The sequence below is a fragment of the Scyliorhinus torazame genome, chromosome 24 (assembly GCF_047496885.1).
Source record: "Scyliorhinus torazame isolate Kashiwa2021f chromosome 24, sScyTor2.1, whole genome shotgun sequence".
Taxonomy (NCBI): Eukaryota; Metazoa; Chordata; class Chondrichthyes; order Carcharhiniformes; family Scyliorhinidae; genus Scyliorhinus; species Scyliorhinus torazame.
In genome coordinates, this window is record NC_092730.1 from 20,844,776 (window position 1) to 20,865,617 (window position 20,842).

The 20,842-nt window shown below is 55.2% G+C and overlaps 1 protein-coding gene across 1 annotated transcript in view; it reads left to right on the plus strand.

Moving 5' to 3' along the window:
* Positions 1-1,890: 1,890 nt before the first annotated feature.
* The window catches only part of LOC140400211 (uncharacterized), a 26,633-nt gene continuing 7,681 nt past the window's right edge, over positions 1,891-20,842 (plus strand). The window contains exons 1-5 of the mRNA XM_072489679.1: positions 1,891-1,940; positions 9,570-9,716; positions 11,160-11,220; positions 14,502-14,612; positions 18,341-18,507. Of these exons, the coding sequence (XP_072345780.1) occupies positions 9,618-9,716; positions 11,160-11,220; positions 14,502-14,612; positions 18,341-18,507 (438 nt within the window). The 5' untranslated portion in view covers positions 1,891-1,940; positions 9,570-9,617. The remainder of the gene's footprint in view (positions 1,941-9,569; positions 9,717-11,159; positions 11,221-14,501; positions 14,613-18,340; positions 18,508-20,842) is intronic.

The following is a 20,842-nucleotide window of genomic DNA, read 5'->3' on the forward strand; positions in this document are numbered from 1 at the left end:
TCAGTTCTGACCCTCTGACAGTGTAGCACTCCCTCAGTACTGACCCTCAGACAGTGCAGCACTCCCTCAGTACTGACCCTCTGACAGTGCAGCACTCCCTCAGCACTGACCCTCTGACAGTGCAGCACTCCCTCAGTACTGACCCTCTGACAGTGCGGCACTCCCTCAGTACTGACCCTCTGACATTGCAGCACTCCCTCAGTACTGACCCTCTGACAGTGCAGCACTCCCTCAGCACTGACCCTCTGACAGTGCAGCACTCCCTCAGTACTGACCTTCTGACAGTGCAGCACTCCCTCAGTCCTGACCCTCTGACAGTGTGGCACTCCCTCAGTACTGACCCTCTTACAGTGCAGCATTCCCTCAGTACTGACCCCCTGACAGTGCAGCACTCCCTCAGTACTGACCCTCTTACAGTGCAGCATTCCCTCAGTACTGACCCTCTGACAGTGCAGCACTCCCTCAGTACTGACCCTCTGACAGTGCAGCACTCCCTCAGTCCTGACCCTCTGACAGTGTGGCACTCCCTCAGTACTGACCCTCTTACAGTGCAGCATTCCCTCAGTACTGACCCTCTGACAGTGCAGCACTCCCTCAGTACTGACCCTCTGACAGTGCGGCACTCCCTCAATACTGACCCTCTGACATTGCAGCACTCCCTCAGTACTGACCCTCTGACAGTGCAGCACTCCCTCAGCACTGACCCTCTGACAGTGCAGCACTCCCTCAGTACTGACCCTCTGACAGTGCAGCACTTCCTCAGTCCTGACCCTCTGACAGTGTGGCACTCCCTCAGTACTGACCCTCTTACAGTGCAGCATTCCCTCAGTACTGACCCTCTGACAGTGTGGCACTCCCTCAGTACTGACCCTCTTACAGTGCAGCATTCCCTCAGTACTGACCCTCTGACAGTGCGGCACTCCCTCAGTACTGACCCTCTGACATTGCAGCACTCCCTCAGTACTGACCCTCTGACAGTGCAGCACTCCCTCAGCACTGACCCTCTGACAGTGCAGCACTCCCTCAGTACTGACCCTCTGACAGTGCAGCACTCCCTCAGTCCTGACCCTCTGACAGTGTGGCACTCCCTCAGTACTGACCCTCTTACAGTGCAGCATTCCCTCAGTGCTGACCCTCTGACAGTGCGGCACTCCCTCAGTACTGACCCTCTGACAGTGCGGCACTCCCCTCCTCCTCCCACACACAGCCCCCCAAAACCGTCGCCCCCGCCCCTCCAGTAGGGGAATTAGAGAATTCCGCCCTCAGCCAGAATTTCGGAAAAGACCTAATCAATTCTCTCCGGAGACCCAAACAATATTTCCCCCTCCACAGGCTCTGGGTCAGTCACACATTGCGGCCTGTGAGATCAGGCTGCGTCGCAAAATGGCTGCCATGTTGCCACAGCGACATCCGCGGCCCTGCTTGCTGCTGAGTAGCTGATTGGCTGAGACATTTTGCGGGACGGCCTGAGGAGTGGAAGGCGCCATGGAAATGCAGCCGCTTTATTTAGGAGGTGAATATTTAGTTTGTCACTTGATGACCCTGTGTTTATCCGAGGGAGAGTTACTGGCAAAGGATTAATGTTTAACTTCACCACCACCGCCACCCCTCTCGCCCGGTGTCTGTGGGGATTTCCGAGGGCGAAGAATGCTCCTGTCATGGGGCGCGGAGAGATTATCGATTAGAAAATGAGGAAGCTGTTTGCAAACGGTATTCTTCATGTCGAAAGAAAGATAAGAATTCGGAAAGACCTCTGACGGTTCTTTCTCCCGCGTTCAATGTCCCTTTTGACCATCGGCGTCCCCAGCTCCCCATTGGCCCCCGGACTGAAGGGGGTGGGTCTGCGGTTGGCGGAGGAGGCCCCCTCGTTAAAGTATAAAGGAGCCAATCGGTTCCAGCGTCTGCTCAAGCTGCCGGCATCGGGCTGACAGACTCCGAGGGTGAGTGACCGACGTGGACCAGGTGGGGGAGGCTCTGTACTGAGGGAGCGCTGCACTGTCAGAGGGTCAGTACTGAGGGAGTGCCGCACTGTCAGAGGGTCAGTACTGAGGGAGTGCTGCACTGCCAGAGGGTCAGTACTGAGGGAGTGCCGCACTGTCAGAGGGTCAGTACTGAGGGAGTGCCGCACTGACAGAGGGTCAGTACTGAGGGAGTGCTGCACTGTCAGAGGGTCAGTACTGAGGGAGTGCTGCACTGTCAGAGGGTCAGTACTGAGGGAGTGCTACACTGTCAGAGCGTCAGTACTGAGGGAGTGCCGCACTGACAGAGGGTCAGTACTGAGGGAATGCCGCACTGTCAGAGGGTCAGTACTGAGGGAGTGCCGCACTGTCAGAGGGTCAGTACTGAGGGAGTGCTGCACTGCCAGAGGGTCAGTACTGAGGGAGTGCCGCACTGTCAGAGGGTCAGTACTGAGGGAGTGCCGCACTGACAGAGGGTCAGTACTGAGGGAGTGCTGCACTGTCAGAGGGTCAGTACTGAGGGAGTGCTGCACTGTCAGAGGGTCAGTACTGAGGGAGTGCTACACTGTCAGAGCGTCAGTACTGAGGGAGTGCCGCACTGTCAGAGGGTCAGTACTGAGGGAGTGCTGCACTGTCAGAGGGTCAGTACTGAGGGAGTGCCGCACTGACAGAGGGTCAGTACTGAGGGAGTGCCGCACTGTCAGAGGGTCAGTACTGAGGGAGCGCTGCACTGCCAGAGGGTCAGTACTGAGGGAGTGCTGCACTGTCAGAGGGTCAGTACTGAGGGAGTGCCGCACTGTCAGAGAGTCAGTACTGAGGGAGTGCCGCACTGAAAGAGGGTCAGTACTGAGCGAATGCCGCACTGACAGAGGGTCAGTACTGAGGGAGTGCCGCACTGTCAAAGGGTCAGTACTGAGGGAGTGCCGCACTGTCAGAGGATCAGTACTGAGGGAGTGCCGCACTGTCAGAGGGTCAGTACTGAGGGAGCGCTGCACTGCCAGAGGGTCAGTACTGAGGGAGTGCTGCACTGTCAGAGGGTCAGTACTGAGGGAGTGCCGCACTGTCAGAGGGTCAGTACGGAGGGAGTGCCGCACTGTCAGAGGGTCAGTACTGAGGGAGTGCTGCACTGTCAGAGGGTCAGTACTGAGGGAGTGTCGCACTGTCAGAGGGTCAGTACTGAGGGAGTGCTGCACTGTCAGAGGGTCAGCACTGAGGGAGTGCTGCACTGTCAGAGGGTCAGTACTGAGGGAGTGCCGAACTGTCAGAGGGTCAGTACTGAGGGAGCGCCGCACTGTCGGAGGGTCAGTACTGAGGGAGTGCTGCATTGTCAGAGGGTCAGTACTGAGGGAGCGCCGCACTGTTGGAGGGTCAGTACTGAGCGAGTGCTGCACTGTCAGAAGGTCAGTACTGAGGGAGTGCTGCACTGTCAGAGGGTCAGTACTGAGGGAGTGCCGCACTGTCAGAGGGTCAGTACTGAGGGAGTGCTGCACTGTCAGAGGGTCAGTACTGAGGGAGTACTGCACTGTCAGAGGGTCAGTACTGAGGGAGTGCTGCACAGTCAGAGGGTCAGTACTGAGGGAGTGCTGCACTGTCAGAGGGTCAGTACTGAGGGAGTGCTGCACTGTCAGAGGGTCAGTACTGAGGGAGCGCTGCACTGTCAGAGGGTCAGTACTGAGGGAGTGCTGCACTGTCAGAGGGTCAGTACTGAGGGAGTGCCGCACTGTCAGAGGGTCAGTACTGAGGGATTGCTGCACTGTCAGAGGGTCAGTACTGAGGGAGCGCCGCACTGTCAGAGGGTCAGTACTGAGGGAGCGCCGCACTGTCAGAGGGTCAGTACTGAGGGAGTGCTGCACTGTCAGAGGGTCAGTACTGAGGGAGTGCTGCACTGTCAGAGGGTCAGTACTGAGGGAGTGCCGCACTGTCAGAGGGTCAGTACTGAGGGAGTGTCGCACTGACAGAGGGTCAGTACTGAGGGAATGCCGCACTGTCAGAGGGTCAGTACTGAGGGAGTGCCGCACTGTCAGAGGGTCAGTACTGAGGGAGTGCTGCACTGTCAGAGGGTCAGTACTGAGGGAGTGCTACACTGTCAGAGCGTCAGTACTGAGGGAGTGCTGCACTGTCAGAGGGTCAGTACTGAGGGAGTGCCGCACTGTCAGAGGGTCAGTACTGAGTGATTGCTGCACTGTCAGAGGGTCAGTACTGAGGGAGCGCCGCACTGTCAGAGGGTCAGTACTGAGGGAATGCCGCACTGTCAGAGGGTCAGTACTGAGGGAGTGCCGCACTGTCAGAGGGTCAGTACTGAGGGAGTGCTGCACTGTCAGAGGGTCAGTACTGAGGGAGTGCTACACTGTCAGAGCGTCAGTACTGAGGGAGTGCTGCACTGCCAGAGGGTCAGTACTGAGGGAGTGCTGCACTGTCAGAGGGTCAGTACTGAGGGAGTGCCGCACTGTCAGAGGGTCAGTACTGAGGGAGTGCCGCACTGTCAGAGGGTCAGTACTGAGGGAGTGCTGCACTGTCAGAGGGTCAGTACTGAGGGAGTGTCGCACTGTCAGAGGGTCAGTACTGAGGGAGTGCTGCACTGTCAGAGGGTCAGCACTGAGGGAGTGCTGCACTGTCAAAGGGTCAGTACTGAGGGAGTGCCGAACTGTCAGAGGGTCAGTACTGAGGGAGCGCCGCACTGTCGGAGGGTCAGTACTGAGGGAGTGCTGCATTGTCAGAGGGTCAGTACTGAGGGAGCGCCGCACTGTTGGAGGGTCAGTACTGAGCTAGTGCTGCACTGTCAGAAGGTCAGTACTGAGGGAGTGCTGCACTGTCAGAGGGTCAGTACTGAGGGAGTGCTGCACTGTCAGAGGGTCAGTACTGAGGGAGTGCCGCACTGTCAGAGGGTCAGTACTGAGGGATTGCTGCACTGTCAGAGGGTCAGTACTGAGGGAGCGCCGCACTGTCAGAGGGTCAGTACTGAGGGAGCGCCGCACTGTCAGAGGGTCAGTACTGAGGGAGTGCTGCACTGTCAGAGGGTCAGTACTGAGGGAGTGCTGCACTGTCAGAGGGTCAGTACTGAGGGAGTGCCGCACTGTCAGAGGGTCAGTACTGAGGGAGTGTCGCACTGACAGAGGGTCAGTACTGAGGGAATGCCGCACTGTCAGAGGGTCAGTACTGAGGGAGTGCCGCACTGTCAGAGGGTCAGTACTGAGGGAGTGCTGCACTGTCAGAGGGTCAGTACTGAGGGAGTGCTACACTGTCAGAGCGTCAGTACTGAGGGAGTGCTGCACTGTCAGAGGGTCAGTACTGAGGGAGTGCTGCACTGCCAGAGGGTCAGTACTGAGGGAGTGCCGCACTGTCAGAGGGTCAGTACTGAGGGAATGCCGCACTGACAGAGGGTCAGTACTGAGGGAGTGCCGCACTGACAGAGGGTCAGTACTGAGCGAATGCCGCACTGACAGAGGGTCAGTACTGAGGGAGTGCCGCACTGTCAGAGGGTCAGTACTGAGGGAGTGCCGCACTGTCAGAGGATCAGTACTGAGGGAGCGCTGCACTGCCAGAGGGTCAGTACTGAGGGAGTGCTGCACTGTCAGAGGGTCAGTACTGAGGGAGTGCCGCACTGTCAGAGGGTCAGTACTGAGGGAGTGCCGCACTGTCAGAGGGTCAGTACTGAGGGAGTGCTGCACTGTCAGAGGGTCAGTACTGAGGGAGTGTCGCACTGTCAGAGGGTCAGTACTGAGGGAGTGCTGCACTGTCAGAGGGTCAGCACTGAGGGAGTGCTGCACTGTCAAAGGGTCAGTACTGAGGGAGTGCCGAACTGTCAGAGGGTCAGTACTGAGGGAGCGCCGCACTGTCGGAGGGTCAGTACTGAGGGAGTGCTGCATTGTCAGAGGGTCAGTACTGAGGGAGCGCCGCACTGTTGGAGGGTCAGTACTGAGCTAGTGCTGCACTGTCAGAAGGTCAGTACTGAGGGAGTGCTGCACTGTCAGAGGGTCAGTACTGAGGGAGTGCTGCACTGTCAGAGGGTCAGTACTGAGGGAGCGCCGCACTGTCAGAGGGTCAGTACCGAGGGAGTGCTGCACTGTCAGAGGGTCAGTACCGAGGGAGTGCTGCATTATCTGACAGTGTGGGTGAGTGTGAGGGACTGTCTGGGATTGCGGGTGTGTGTGTGAGTTTGACGGACAGCCAGTTTCAGGTTTATCACCCTCACCCACTCACACAGACACCAAAAGAAATTAGTATCAGCAGAGAAAAAGATTTGGGGGAATTAAAATTGTCTTTTGTGTTTGAGCCTGTGACCCCTGACCCAGTGGCCACCAATGAAAATGAATCAGATTTCCTTTTTTTAAAAGGTGTTTACGATCGGTCATTTTTATCCTTTCAAGGGCGAATTGTTTGAGTCTCTTTCGTACTTTAAGGAACACAATTCTTAAATTAATGCGGCCCTCAAGGGTAAATTCAGTCCTCCCGTACTCCCAGTGTTAACAGAGCATGGAGCTACAACAGTAGTTGAAGGCCCAACCCTTGCCCCTTTCGAACACAACCCCCGGCGAGGAGTGCGCGATTGATGTATTTCCATAACGTGTGACTTTTGCACGGGAGCACAGTGGTTAGCACTGTTGCTTCACAGCGTCAGGGTCCCGGGTTCGATTCCCGGGCTTGGGTCCCTGTCTGTGCGGAGTCCGCACTTACTCCCCCCCCCCCCCCCCCCCGTGTCTGCGTGGGTTTCCTCCGGGCGCTCCGGTTTCCTCCCACAAGTCCCGAAAGACGTGCTTGTTGGGTGAATTGGACGTTCTGAATTCTCCCTCGGTGTACCCGAACAGGCGGCGGAATGTGGCGACGAGGAGATTTTCACAGTAACTTCATTGCGGTGTTGATGGAAATGAAAAATCAAAATGAAAATGGCTTATTGTCACAAGTAGGCTTCAATGAAGTTACTGTGAAAAGCCCCTAGTCGCCACATTCCGCCGCCTGTTCGGGGAGGCTGTTACGCGAGGCTGTTAATGTAAGCCTACTTTGACAATAATAAAGATTATTATTATTATTATTATTATTAATGGGATTAAAGACGGATAAATCTCCAGGGCCGGATAATCTTCATCCCAGAGTAAGAAAATGGCCCTCGAAATAGTTGATCCAGTGGTGGTCATTTTCCAAAATTATTTGGACTCTGGAATGGTTCCTACAGATTGGAAGGTGGCGAATGTAACCCGCTATTCACAAAGGGAGGTAGAGAGAAAACGGGGAAGACCAGTGAGCCTAACATTAGTAGTAGGGAAGTTGCTAGAGTCCATTATTAAGGATTTCATACATTTGGAAAGCAGGGGTGTAATCAAAGAACAACAAAGAACAAAGAAATGTACAGCACAGGAACAGGCCCTTCGGCCCTCCAAGCCCGTGCCGACCATGCTGCCCGACTAAACTACAATCTTCTACACTTCCTGGGTCCGTATCCTTCTATTCCCATCCTATTCATATATTTGTCAAGATGCCCCTTAAATGTCCCTATCGTCCCTGCTTCCACTACCTCCTCCGGTACAAAGTCAGCATGGATTTTCAAAAGGGAAATCATGCTTGACAAATCTACTGGAATTCTTTGACGATGAAACCAGTAGAGTTGACCAGGGAGAACCGGTGGATGTGGTTTATTGAGTCTTTCTGACGTCTTTCGACAAGGTCTCACACAGCAGATTTAAATGTAAAGTTAAAGCGTGTGGGATTGTGGGTAGTGTCTCGAGATGGACAGATAGCTGGTTCGCAGACAGGAAGCAAAACGTTGGAATAAATGGGTCTTTTTCCGATTGTCAGGCAGTGGCTAGTGGGGTACCACAGGAATCTGTGTGAGGACCCCAACTGTTCACATTATATATTAATGATAGGGCAGCACGGTGGCGCAGTGGTTAGCACTGCTGCCTCATGGCGCTGAGGTCCCGGGTTCGATCCCGGCTCTGGGTCACTGTCCGTGTGGAGTTTGCACGTTCTCCCCGTGTCTGCATGGGTTTCGCCCCCCCACAACCCAAAGATGTGCAGGGTAGGTGGATTGGCCGTGCTAAATTGCCCCCTAATTGGAAAAAATGAATTGGGTATTCTAAATTTATAACAAAAAAATTATATATTAATGATTTGGACGAGGGAACTAAATGTATTACCTCCAAATTTGCAGATGATGCAAAGTTGGATGGGAGGGTGAACTGTGAGGAGGATACAGAGATGCTTCAATGGGATTTGGACAGGCTGAGTGAGTGGGCAAATGCACGGCAGATGCAGTATAATGTGGATAAATGTGAGGTTATCCGCTTCGGTAGCAAAAATAGGAAGGCAGATTATTATTTGAATGGGGGTAAATTGAGAGAGGTGGGTACGCAGCGAGACCTTGGTGTCCTCGTGTATCAGTCGCTGAAAGTGAGAGCGCGAGTACAGCAGGCAGTAAAGAAGGCAAACGGTATGTTGGCCTTCGTAGCGAGGGGATTTGAGTCTAGGAACAGAGATGTTTCACTGTAATTGTATTGGGCATTGGTGAGGCCGCACCTGGAGTACTGTGAGCTGTTTTGGTGTCCTTATCTGAGGAAGGATGTTCTTGCTGTGGAGGGAGTGAGGCGAAGGTTTACCAGGCTGATTCCTGGGAGGGCGGGACTGTCATATGAGGAGAGATTGAGTCAGTTAGGATTATATTCATCGGCGTTTAGAGGGGATCTCATAGAAACTTACAAAATTCTAACAGGATTGGACAGGGTAGATTCAGAAAGAATGTCCCCGATGGTGGGGGGGAGCCCAGAACTAGGGGTCATAGTTTGAGGGTCAGGGGGTAAACCTTTTAGGACTGAGGTGAGGAGAAATGTCTTCACCCAGAGAGAGCGGTGACTCTGTGGAATTCGCTACCACAGAAAGTAGTTGAGGCCTAAACGTTGGAGGAAGGAATTAGATACAGCTCTTGGGGGTGAAAGGGATCGAGGGATATGGGCGTAGATGTCAATATTTTTCCTGCTTCTTGACTGTGGCAGAAAGACTCAACAAAGTTCGTTCCGACAAAATAACTAGTCTTTATTTACGAAAAGACTGCATGCAGTATTGGCTGCAACTCGAGTTTAGAGAGCAGTTGTGACAAACTGCTAATTCCTCCTCAAGTCCGTGCTGACGCAAAGAATCAGTTCAGTACTAATGCATTATCGTCATCAGTATTGCGTGACGAGAGCTTACTCAGGAATTCGATCAGCACTCGAAACATAAGCAGCGTCATAAAGCATGGCACAACCTGCTGCCCTCTTTGTCTCATCACTCATACCCTTATCTTGTGCTTTGATAGAACATTAAAAGGTCGGAGACCCCCTCATCCCTGGCCTTATCTTGCCTGACTCAGACAGCCCTGGGTCATGAGGAGTTAAGCTTATCAGAATTTACAGGGGGCTGGCATATTGGAATAGCTTGGTCAGCTTTTCTTACATTGTGCCAAGTAAGTTGACCAATTTTCCCATCATGCCATCACTTAATTCGTACAACTTCACACTGGGAGGGAAGGTGGAATCAGGGTATTGAACCTGAGGATCAGCCGTGATCATGATGAAGCACAGAGCAGGCTCGAAGGTCTCTGAGTTAATAAAGGTATTTTCTGTTGCCTGTTCCCCCCGCCAGGTTTTCCTCTCACGCTGCCTTCGTGTGGAGCTCTCACCCCCTCACACAATGTTCCGCCTCGCCCTAGTCCTCCTTGCCCTCTCCTGCAGCCTCGTGCAGTCGGCCATCGTTCGCAAGTTTGACATCGACTTCCAGGATGAAGCTGAAGTAAGTGTTCGCGGCGGGAATTTCGGGAAAGGGCCCCAAGACAGGCCTCGAGTCCGCGGGAGGGCCGGCACGGGCTCGACGGGGTCGACTGGCCGCCCCGCGTGCTGTAATGTCCGTGAGCCCGTTCCGCATTAGACGCCATCTGTCCCGAGGGGCCAGGAAAACCGATTTGACGGCCTGCAGGCCTCGAGCCTTTTCCTTGCGAAAATTACGGGGCCTAATCGAGAGGCCTGCGGGTGAGTTTGAGCCCCCGATACCCCTGCCTTGCAAAGCCAGAGGATCCAGGCCTAAGTTAGGCCTAAGCGGGCTGTCCTTAAAGGGACAGCAGGCAGCAGGCCAAAAAACAGCCTTCCACCGCTACCCTCTGTCTCCTAATGACCGAGCCGGTTCGGTATCCATCTTGCCAGCTCACCTCTGATCCCGTGTGACCTCACAGCTTTGGTCTCCTAACCGAAGGAAGGATATACTTGCCAAAGTGGGAGCGCATCGGAGGTTCACCAGGCTAATCGCTTGAGACGGCGGTATTGATTCGTGAAGAGCGGTTGCGGAGATGGGGCTTTGTGTTCTCTCGGGTCTCGAAGAACGTGAGGCGATCGCGTTGAAATTCACAGAATTCTTTCAGGGCGTGACAAGGTGGATGGAAGCTAAATTCTCACCCGGTGTGAAGGTCAGGGTTTGTTAGGAAAGGGAGGCTTCGGCCTAGTGGGCAGGGGAATGCCATTCAGCTCTTCCCGCCCTTTTTCCTCGCGAACCTTGGGGATGTGGCTTTCACTGGGTCGCCCTTGCTCAGCCCTGAGCCAGAAGGTCATGGATTCATGCGCCCGCCCCGCCCAACTCAAATCCAGGCTGACCATCCCAATGCGGCACTGAGGGTGGGATCGGTGGCCGTGGGGTGCGTTCGAGGTGGGGCGGGGGAGGGGGGGGGTGGAAATCTCTCCGATGTCCTGGGGCCAATATCTATCCCTCAACCAACAATTGATCTGTGTCACGGTCAGATCGCTGGTTTGTGGGATCCTGCTGTGCTTAAATCGGCCACCGGGTTTCCTACATTGCAACCGCAGTGGAACCTCGGAGGGTGTAACTTTGCCGGCCGTAAGGCGCCGTGTGGAACCGTGAAAGGCGCAACACAAATTCGATTCCATCGCCGTTTAATGCTTTGAACAAGCATTCGGGATAGACACAGAACAGAACGAGGCCATTCGGCCCAGCCCAGTCCACGCCAGCCTGACCCTTGTCAATCCTAACCCTCTGCCGTCATGTACCCCAGCATCCAACAGGCAGTTTGAACCCTCTGAATAATAAACACCCATCGACAGGATGACGGAAAATAGCCTTAGGCGGTTTGACAGGAGCTTTCGGGTCGCTTCCGAATGAGGGATTTGGGGGGGGGGGTTTCTCCGACTGGGAACTGACTGGATTCTATTCCATTTCCCCCAATCGTAGCTGCGGTCCCAGTTCAAGGATTTCAAAGTGAAATATGAGAAGGAATACGACGGGCAGGAAGGTAAGAGATGCGTCCACGCAATTCGGTCACCCCTCCCCATTGCCCAGGGAGTTTGACTCCTGCCGTCCTCTGAGCGAACTCATCCCAGGAAGTCAGGGAAAGCACAACCCTCGTAGGCCTCACTGAGTCTGGGCGAACTGATCCCAGGCAGTCAGGGACAGCGCAGCCCTTGTAGGCCTCACTGAGTCTGGGCAAACTGATCCCATGCAGTCAGGGACAGCGCAGCCCTTGTAGGCCTCACAGAGCCTGGGCGAACTGATCCCAGGCAGTCAGGGACAGAGCAGCCCTCGTAGGCCTCACTGAGCCTGGGCGAACTGATCCCAGGCAGTCAGGGACAGCGTAGGCCTCACTGAGCCTGGGCGAACTGATCCCAGGCAGTCAGGGACAGCGCAGCCCTTGTAGGCCTCACTGAGCCTGGGCGAACCGATCCCAGGCAGTCAGGGACAGCGCAGGCCTTGTAGGCCTCACAGAGCCTGGGCGAACTGATCCCAGGCAGTCAGGTACTGCACAGGCCTTGTAGGCCTCACAGAGCCTGGGCGAACTGATCCCAGGCAGTCAGGGACAGTGCAGCCCTCGTAGGCCTCACTGAGCCTGGGCGAACCGATCCCAGGCAGTCATGGACAGTGCAGCCCTTGTAGGCCTCACTAAGCCTTTGCGAACTGATCCCAGGCAGTCAGGGACAGCGCAGCCCTTGTAGGCCTCACTGAGCCTGGGCGAACTGATCCCAGGAAGTCAGGGACAGAGCAGCCCTCGTAGGCCTCACTGAGCCTGGACGAACTGATCCCAGGCAGTCAGCGACAGCGTAGGCCTCACTGAGCCTGGGCGAACTGATCCCAGGCAGTCAGGGACAGCGCAGCCCTCGTAGGCCTCACTGAGCCTGGTTAAGGGAACTTCAAATATCCCCCCCCCTCCCCCGCATTCGTGACCCCTGCCGGGGAGAGTTGGAGTGCGCGCCAGAGGACACCATTCGGCCTCGCTCATCTTGGCATTGCTGCCCCCGGTCCCTGGTTGCTAGGGTCCCCACATCGCCGAGGGTAGCGGGTACCTCAGGTCCGGATCCTGCAGCAAACTCCCAGGACACTGATGTCCGTGACACTGGAGGAGAAAAATCATTGGGGCGTAAAAACACATATTGGGGGTGGGGTGGGTGCTGTCTCATTTTATTTGAATTTTTCTAGTCACGAGCTATAAAAATATTGAAAATGGGAAAATAAAGCTGACTGGCTGCCTATCGAGCATCATCCAATTGGGTAACGAGTCTCGTGGCTTTCTGATTGGCACAGGAGGGCCGTAGGTCACAAGGCTGGACGTGTAGGCCAACCAGAGGCTGGAGTGGTTGGAGGGGGGGGGGAGTCATGTAATGAAGCCTCCAGGAACACATTTAGTCGCCGTAGGTGACCCGAGGAAACTCTCGGTATTCCCTCAGAGAGTGTGGGGAGGGCGCAGCGTGACCTCCATCCGTGACCCGCGTCATAACCCCCCCCCCCCCACACCGCCACCCAGCGAAGGCCCACGGGGAAACCTGAATCGGCCTCCCCGTGGGACCCGTGGAGTACGAGGTAGGGGGGGGGGTGCAGAGGTCAAACCACCTGGCTCCTCTGCGACACCACAAGGCCATTTGCAGAAGCCAAATCGGCAGATGACGCTAAAATATGTGGGGCGGCAAGTTTGCGGGTGAGGGAATCAGAACCTTGCAGGCGGATATGGATAGGTCAGGAGAGTGGGGCCAAGGCGTGGCAGGTGGAGTTTAACGCGGACAAGTCTGAGGTCCTCCATTTTTGGTCGGAGAAATGGAAAGGCGACTTGTCATCTCAATGGAGAGAAACCTCAGAGTGCTCGGGTGCAGAGGGATCCGGGTGTCCTCGTCCATGATTCGCAGAAAACTAGCCTGCAGGTACAGCAGGTAATAAGGAAAGCAAGTGGAATTTTGGCCTTTAGAGCTAAAGGACTCGAGTATAAAGGTAGTGAAGTGTTGTCGCAACTGTACAAGGCATTGGTGAGACTGCACCTGGAGTATTGTGCACAGTTTGGTCCCCTTATTTGAGGAGAGATGTACGTAGAACATACAGTGCAGAAGGAGGCCATTCGGCCCATCGAGTCTGCACCGACCCACTTAAGCCCTCACTTCTACCCTATCCCCGTAACCCAATAACCCCTCCTAACCTTTTTTGGACATTAAGGGCAATTTATCACGGCCAATCCACCCAACCTGCCCGTCTTTGTACTGTGGGAGGAAACCGGAGCACCTGGAGGAAACCCACGCACACACGGGGGGAGAACGTGCAGACTCCGCACAGACAGCGACCCAGCGGGGAATCGAACCCGGGACCCTGGCGCCGTGAAGCCACAGTGTTAGCCACTTGGTGCTGCCCAGTGTAGTGGGATCGGAGGCAGTTTAGAGGAGGTTCACGAGGTTGATTCCAGAGGTGAAGGGGTTTGTCGTATGAGGAGAGATTGAGGGGTTTGGGCCTAGTTTAGAAGAACGAGGGGAGAGCTAATTGAGGGGGATAAGATGATAAAAGGAGTGGATAAAGTGGAGCAGATGCTCCCTCTTGTGGGGAATTCTAGAACGAGAGGTCGCAGTTTGAGGAGAAGGGGTGGCAGATTTAAAACATAGATGAGGAGGAGTTACTCCTCTCAAAGGCTCGTTAATCTGTTGAATTCCCAACCTCAGAGTTTGGTGGACGCAGGACGTGATGAACGGTTACTGCCTTGTCATCATGTAAGGTGATGTCCCCTTTAAGACCGGGCTTGGAACCCTGGGGACTCCGCCTCTGGCTCCCCCCATCTGTGAGCCGTATATAAGGGGCTGCCTTGTGGGCTGTGTAGCAGTCAGCACACGTCTCAGCTCGAACATAGTTTTTAGTCTAATAAAGCCTTCTTTACCGTTCACACTCTAAGCGTCATTATTGAGGGTACCTCACAGGAACACTCAACAAAGTTAAGGAGGGGATGGATAGGTTTTTACTCAGAGGCGGGTGACGGATTATGGGGAGGGGACAGGGAGGTGGCGACGAGGCTGGGGTGACGTCAGCCACGATCATGTCGAATGGCAGAGCGCGATCGAGGGGGCTGAATAGCTCACTCCCGGCTCCGATACCTCATGCAACAGGCATGGAGGTTACTGAATTCACGGTGGGGTAGGGAGGGGGGAGGATGGGAGGGCGAAGGAGGTTAACAATTGCGTCCCGACGCCGCCGGTCGGGAGCTGGCCGAACGGCAAATTAAACCGGTCCGTCCGACGCTGACACGTTTTTCTCTTCCATCTCTCCCGGTTAAAGAGGAGAAGAGGTTCCAGATCTTTGTGGAAAACCTCAAGCAAGCCAAGCGGATCCAGGAGCAGGACAGAGGCACGGCCGTCTACGGGGTCACCAAGTTCAGCGACTTGTCAGGTAAACGAGCGACTGGCAATGGGGTGGGGGGGGGGGGGGGGTCCGTGTCCAGCACGGACGGAATTCTATCCCCCTGAAGGAAGGGTCATGGGATTGTCCCGCACCCGTGGATCTGTCCCTCAGTCTAAGTCCTCCCCTGTCGGGGGAGGACAATACGGAGCGCGCAGTGTGGACGTCACGGAGCGCAGCGCACCACAGGATCAAATCCCACTCCCGGTTCGGTCTGAGGAAGACTTGCGTTTGTATGTCACCCAGCACAGTGGGTCAGCCCTGCTGCCTCACGGCGCCGTGGTCCCGGGTTCGATCCCGGCTCTGGGTCACTGTCCGTGTGGGGTTTGCACATTCTCCCCGTGTCTGCGTGGGTTTCGCCCCCACAACCCAAAGATGTGCAGGATAGGTGGATTGGCCGCGCTAAATTGCCCCTTAATTGGGAAAAAATGAATTGGGTACTCTAAATTTATATTAAAATATACATATCACCCAGAAAAAAATCCAGCCAATTTGGAGCATTTGCATCCAACTGTGAGGAAGGTGCCGAAACATCCAAAAGACAGTACATCCAACAGTGCGGCACTCCCTCAGTACTGACCCTCTGACAGTGCAGCACTCCCTCAGTACTGACCCTCTGACAGTGCAGCACTCCCTCAGTACTGACCCTCTGACAGTGCAGCACTCCCTCAGTACTGACCCTCTGACAGTGCAGCACTCCCTCAGTACTGACCCTCTGACAGTGCAGCACTCCCTCAGTACTGACCCTCTGACAGTGCGGCGCTCCCTCAGTACTGACCCTCTGACAGTGCAGCGCTCCCTCAGTACTGACCCTCTGACAGTGCGGCACTCCCTCAGTACTGACCCTCTGACAGTGCAGCACTCCCTCAGTACTGACCCTCTGACAGTGCGGCACTCCCTCAGTACTGACCATCTGACAGTGCGGCACTCCCTCAGTACTGACATTCCGACAGTGCAGCACTCCCTCACAACTGACCCTCTGACAGTGCAGCACTCCCTCAGTACTGACCCTCTGACAGTGCCGCACTCCCTCAGTCCTGACTCTCTGACAGTGCAGCACTCCCTCAGTACTGACCCTCTGACAGTGCCGCACTCCCTCAGTACTGACCCTCTGACAGTGCGGCACTCTCTCAGTACTGACCCTCAGACAGTGCAGCACTCCCTCAGTACTGACCCTCTGACAGTGCAGCACTCCCTCAGTACTGACCCTCAGACAGTGCAGCACTCCCTCAGTACTGACCCTCTGACAGTGCGGCACTCCCTCAGTACTGACTCTCTGACAATGCAGCACTCCCTCAGTACTGACCCTCTGACAGTGCAGCACTCGCTCAGTACTGACCCTCTGACAGTGCGGCACTCCCTCAGTACTGACCCTCTGACAGTGCGGCACTCCCTCAGTACTGACCCTCTGACAGTGCGGCGCTCCCTCAGTACTGACCCTCTGACAGTGCAGCACTCCCTCAGTACTGACCCTCTGACAGTGCAGCACTCCCTCAGTACTGACCCTCTGACAGTGCAGAACTCCCTCAGTACTGACCCCCTGACAGTGCAGCACTCCCTCAGTACTGACCCTCTGACAGTGCAGCACTCCCTCAGTACTGACCCTCTGACAGTGCAGCACTCCCTCAGTACTGACCCTCTGACAGTGCAGAACTCCCTCAGTACTGACCCTCTGACAGTGCAGCACTCCCTCAGTACTGACCCTCTGACAGTGCAGCACTCCCTCAGTACTGACCCTCTGACAGTGCAGAACTCCCTCAGTACTGACCCTCTGACAGTGCAGCACTCCCTCAGTACTGACCCTCTGACAGTGCAACGCTCACTCAGTACTGACCCTCTGACAGTGCGGCACTCCCTCAGTACTGACCCTCTGACAGTGCAGCGCTCACTCAGTACTGACCCTCTGACAGTGCGGCACTCCCTCAGTACTGACCCTCTGACAGTGCAGCACTCCCTCCGTACTGACTCTCTGAGAGTGCAACACTCCCTCAGTACTGACCCTCTGGCAGTGCAGAACTCCCTCAGTACTGACCCTCTGACAGTGCAGCACTCCCTCCGTACTGACTCTCTGAGAGTGCAACACTCCCTCAGTACTGACCCTCTGACAGTGCAGCACTCCCTCAGTACTGACTCTCTGACAGTGCGGCACTCCCTCAGTACTGACCCTCTGGCAGTGCAGAACTCCCTCAGTACTGACCCTCTGACAGTGCAGCACTCCCTCAGTACTGACCCTCTGACAGTGCAGCACTCCCTCAGTACTGACCCTCTGACAGTGCAGCGCTCACTCAGTACTGACCCTCTGACAGTGCGGCACTCCCTCAGTACTGACCCTCTGACAGTGCAGCACTCCCTCAGTACTGACCCTCTGACAGTGCGGCACTCCCTCAGTACTGACCCTCTGACAGTGCGGCACTCCCTCAGTACTGACTCTCTGACAGTGCAGCACTCCCTCAGTACTGACCCTCTGACAGTGCGGCACTCCCTCAGTACTGACCCTCTGACAGTGCGGCACTCCCTCAGTGCTGACCCTCTGACAGTGCGGCACTCCCTCACTGCTGACCCTCTGACAGTGTGGCACTCCCTCAGTGCTGACCCTCTGACAGTGCTGCACTCCCTCAGTACTGACCCTCTGACAGTGCGGCACTCCCTCAGTGCTGACCCTCTGACAGTGCGGCACTCCCTCAGTGCTGACCCTCTGACGGTGTGGCACTCCCTCAGTACTGACCCTCTGACAGTGCAGCACTCCCTCAGTACTGACCCTCTGACAGTGCAGCACTTCCTCAGTACTGACCCTTGGACAGTGCAGCACTCCCTCAGTACTGACCCTCTGACAGTGCAGCGCTCCCTCAGTACTGACCCTCTGACAGTGCGGCACTCCCTCAGTACTGACCCTCTGACAGTGCAGCATTCCCTCAGTACTGACCCTCTGACAGTGCAGCACTCCCTCAGTACTGACCCTCTGAGAGTGCAGCACTCCCTCAGTACTGACCCTCTGACAGTGCAGCACTCCCTCAGTACTGACCCTCTGACAGTGCAGCACTCCCTCAATACTGACCCTCTGACAGTGCAGCACTCCCTCAGTACTGACCCTCTGACAGTGCAGCACTCCCTCAGTACTGACCCTCTGACAGTGCAGCGCTCCCTCAGTACTGACCCTCTGACAGTGTGGCACTCCCTTAGCACTGACCCCCTATTATATTACTGAACCAGATGGTTAAGCCAAATCCAGATCCACGCTGATGACGGGGGGCGACTGGGGGGGAGGGGTGTGGGTGACACGGGGAGATGGCAGAGAGCCGCGCCAACTTGCAACGCCTAGTAAACAACAGCTCCACCCTAGCGCACGTTATCATTGACGCCCTGAGCTTGGTGACAGCTGCACACAGTATCAGAGAAGGAAGCCATTCAGCCCATCAACTCTACACTGACCCCTGACCCCCCACCCCCATTACCCCACCCGCGTAACCTTCTTGGCTCCCAGGAAAACAATCCCAGCTTCCACCCTCGCTCTCCGTGTTGACTAAGCTCTCCCCACAATGCATCACTCCAGCCAAGGGGGGATGGGGGGGGGGGGGGGGGGGGGGTGGGGGTGGGGGGGTGGGGGGGGGGGGGGGAGGGGGGGGTGGGGGGTGGGGTGGGGGGGGGGGGGGACCGGTTCCTGGGGGCGACGCGATGTGGAACCGAGCGAGGAGTTGCTGAAACTGCATCTCTTTTCACAGATGAAGAATTTGCTAACTTCTACCTCAACCCAATAATGAAAAACAACAATGGCACGTGGCCGCAGGAGGTCCACTGGTCAGAGGAGAGCGGACGGCTGGCTAATCTGTCCATACCCAGCAAGTTCAACTGGAAAAAACAGGGAGCAGTGACCCGAGTTAAAGATCAGGTATAGCACGGGGGTAGATACAGAGTAAAGCTCCCTCTACACTGTCCCCATCAAACACTCCCAGGACAGGTACAGCACGGGGTTAGATACAGAGTAAAGCTCCCTCTACACTGTCCCCATCAAACACTCCCAGGACAGGTACGGCACAGGGTTAGATACAGAGTAAAGCTCCCACTACACTGTCCCCATCAAACACTCCCAGGACAGGTACAGCACAGGGTTAGATACAGAGTAAAGCTCCCTCTACACTGTCCCCATCAAACACTCCCAGGACAGGTACAGCACGGGGTTAGGTACAGAGTAAAGCTCCCTCTACACTGTCCCCATCAAACACTCCCAGGACAGGTACAGCACGGGGGTAGATACAGAGTAAAGCTCCCTCTACACTGTCCCCATCAAACACTCCCAGGACAGGTACAGCACGGGGTTAGATACAGAGTAAAGCTCCCTCTACACTGTCCCCATCAAACACTCCCAGGACAGGTACAGCACGGAGTTAGATACAGCGTAATGCTCCCTCTACACTGTCCCAGTCAAACACTCCCAGGACAGGTACAGCACGGGGTTAGGTACAGAGTAAAGCTCCCTCTACACTGTCCCCATCAAACACTCCCAGGACAGTACAGCACGGGGGTAGATACAGAGTAAAGCTCCCTCTACACTGTCCCCATCAAACACTCCCAGGACAGGTACAGCACGGGGTTAGATACAGAGTAAAGCTCCCTCTACACTGTCCCCATCAAACACTCCCAGGACAGCTGCAGCATGGGGTTAGACACAGAGTAAAGCTCCCTCTACACTGTCCCCATCAAACACTCCCAGGACAGGTACAGCACGGGGTTAGATACAGAGTAAAGCTCCCTCTACGCTGTCCCCATCAAACACTCCAGGACAGGGACAGCACGGGCTTAGATACGGAGTAAAGCTCCCTCTACGCTGTCCCCATCAAACACTCCCAGGACAGGTACAGCACGGGGTTAGATACAGAGTAAAGCTCCCTCTACACTGTCCCCATCAAACACCTCCCAGGACAGGTACAGCACGGGGTTAGATACAGAGTAAAGCTCCCTCTACACTGTCCCCATCAAACACTCCCTGGACAGGTACAGCACGGGGTTAGATACAGAGTAAAGCTCCCTCTACACTGTCCCCATCAAACACTCCCAGGACAGGTACAGCACAAGGTTAGATACAGAGTAAAGCTCCCGCTACACTGTCCCCATCAAACACTCCCAGGACTGGTACAGCTTGAGGTTAGATACAGAGTAAAGCTCCCTCTACACTGTCCCTCATCAAACACTCCCAGGACAGGTACAGCACGAGGTTAGATACAGACTAAAGCTCCCTCTACACTGTCCCCATCAAACCCTCCCAGGACAGGTACAGCACGGGGTTAGATACAGAGTATAGCTCTGTATGAGAGAGTATGAGAGGGAGACAGAGAGAATGAGCGAGAGAGACAGAGAGTGTGAGAGAGAGAGCCAGAGTGTGAGAGAGACAGAGAGTGTGAGAGAGGGACAGAGAGTGTGAGAGAGAGACAGTGTGAGAGAGACAGAGAGTGTGAGAGAGACAGAGAGTCCATGAGAGTGTGTGAGAGGGAGACAGAGAGAGTGAGAGAGAGACAGAGTGTGTGAGAGAGAAACAGAGAGTGCGTGAGAGAGTATGAGAGGGAGACAGAGAGAGTGAGAGGGAGACAGAGAGTGTGAGAGAGAGACAGAGAGTGTGAGAGAGAGACAGAGTGTGAGAGAGACAGAGAGTGTGAGAGAGACAGAGAGTGTGAGAGAGACAGAGAGTGTGAGAGAGAGAGAGAGTGTGAGAGAGACAGAGAGAGTGAGAGAGAGTATGGGAGGGAGACAGAGAGTGTGAGAGAGAGACAGAGAGAGTATGAGAGGGAGACAGAGAATGTGAGAGAGAGAGAGAGTGAGGAGAGAGAGAGAGAGTGTGAGAGAGACAGAGAGTGTGAGAGAGACAGAGAGTGTGAGAGAGAGACAGAAAGTGTGAGAGAGACAGAGAGTGTGTGAGAGAGAGAGTGTGAGAGAGACAGAGAGTGAGAGAGAGACAGAGTGTGAGAGAAACAGAGTGTGAGAGAGACAGAGAGTGTGAGAGAGACAGAGAGTGTGAGAGAGAGATAGAGTGTGCGAGAGACAGAGAGAGTGAGGGTGAGTATGGGAGGGAGACAGAGAGTGTGCGAGAGAGACAGAGAGAGTATGAGAGGGAGACAGAGAGACAGAGAGAGTGAGAGAGAGAGAGAGAGTGTGAGAGAGAGACAGAGTGTGAGAGAGACAGAGAGTGTGAGAGGGAGACAGAGAGTGTGAGAGAGACAGAGAGTGTGAGT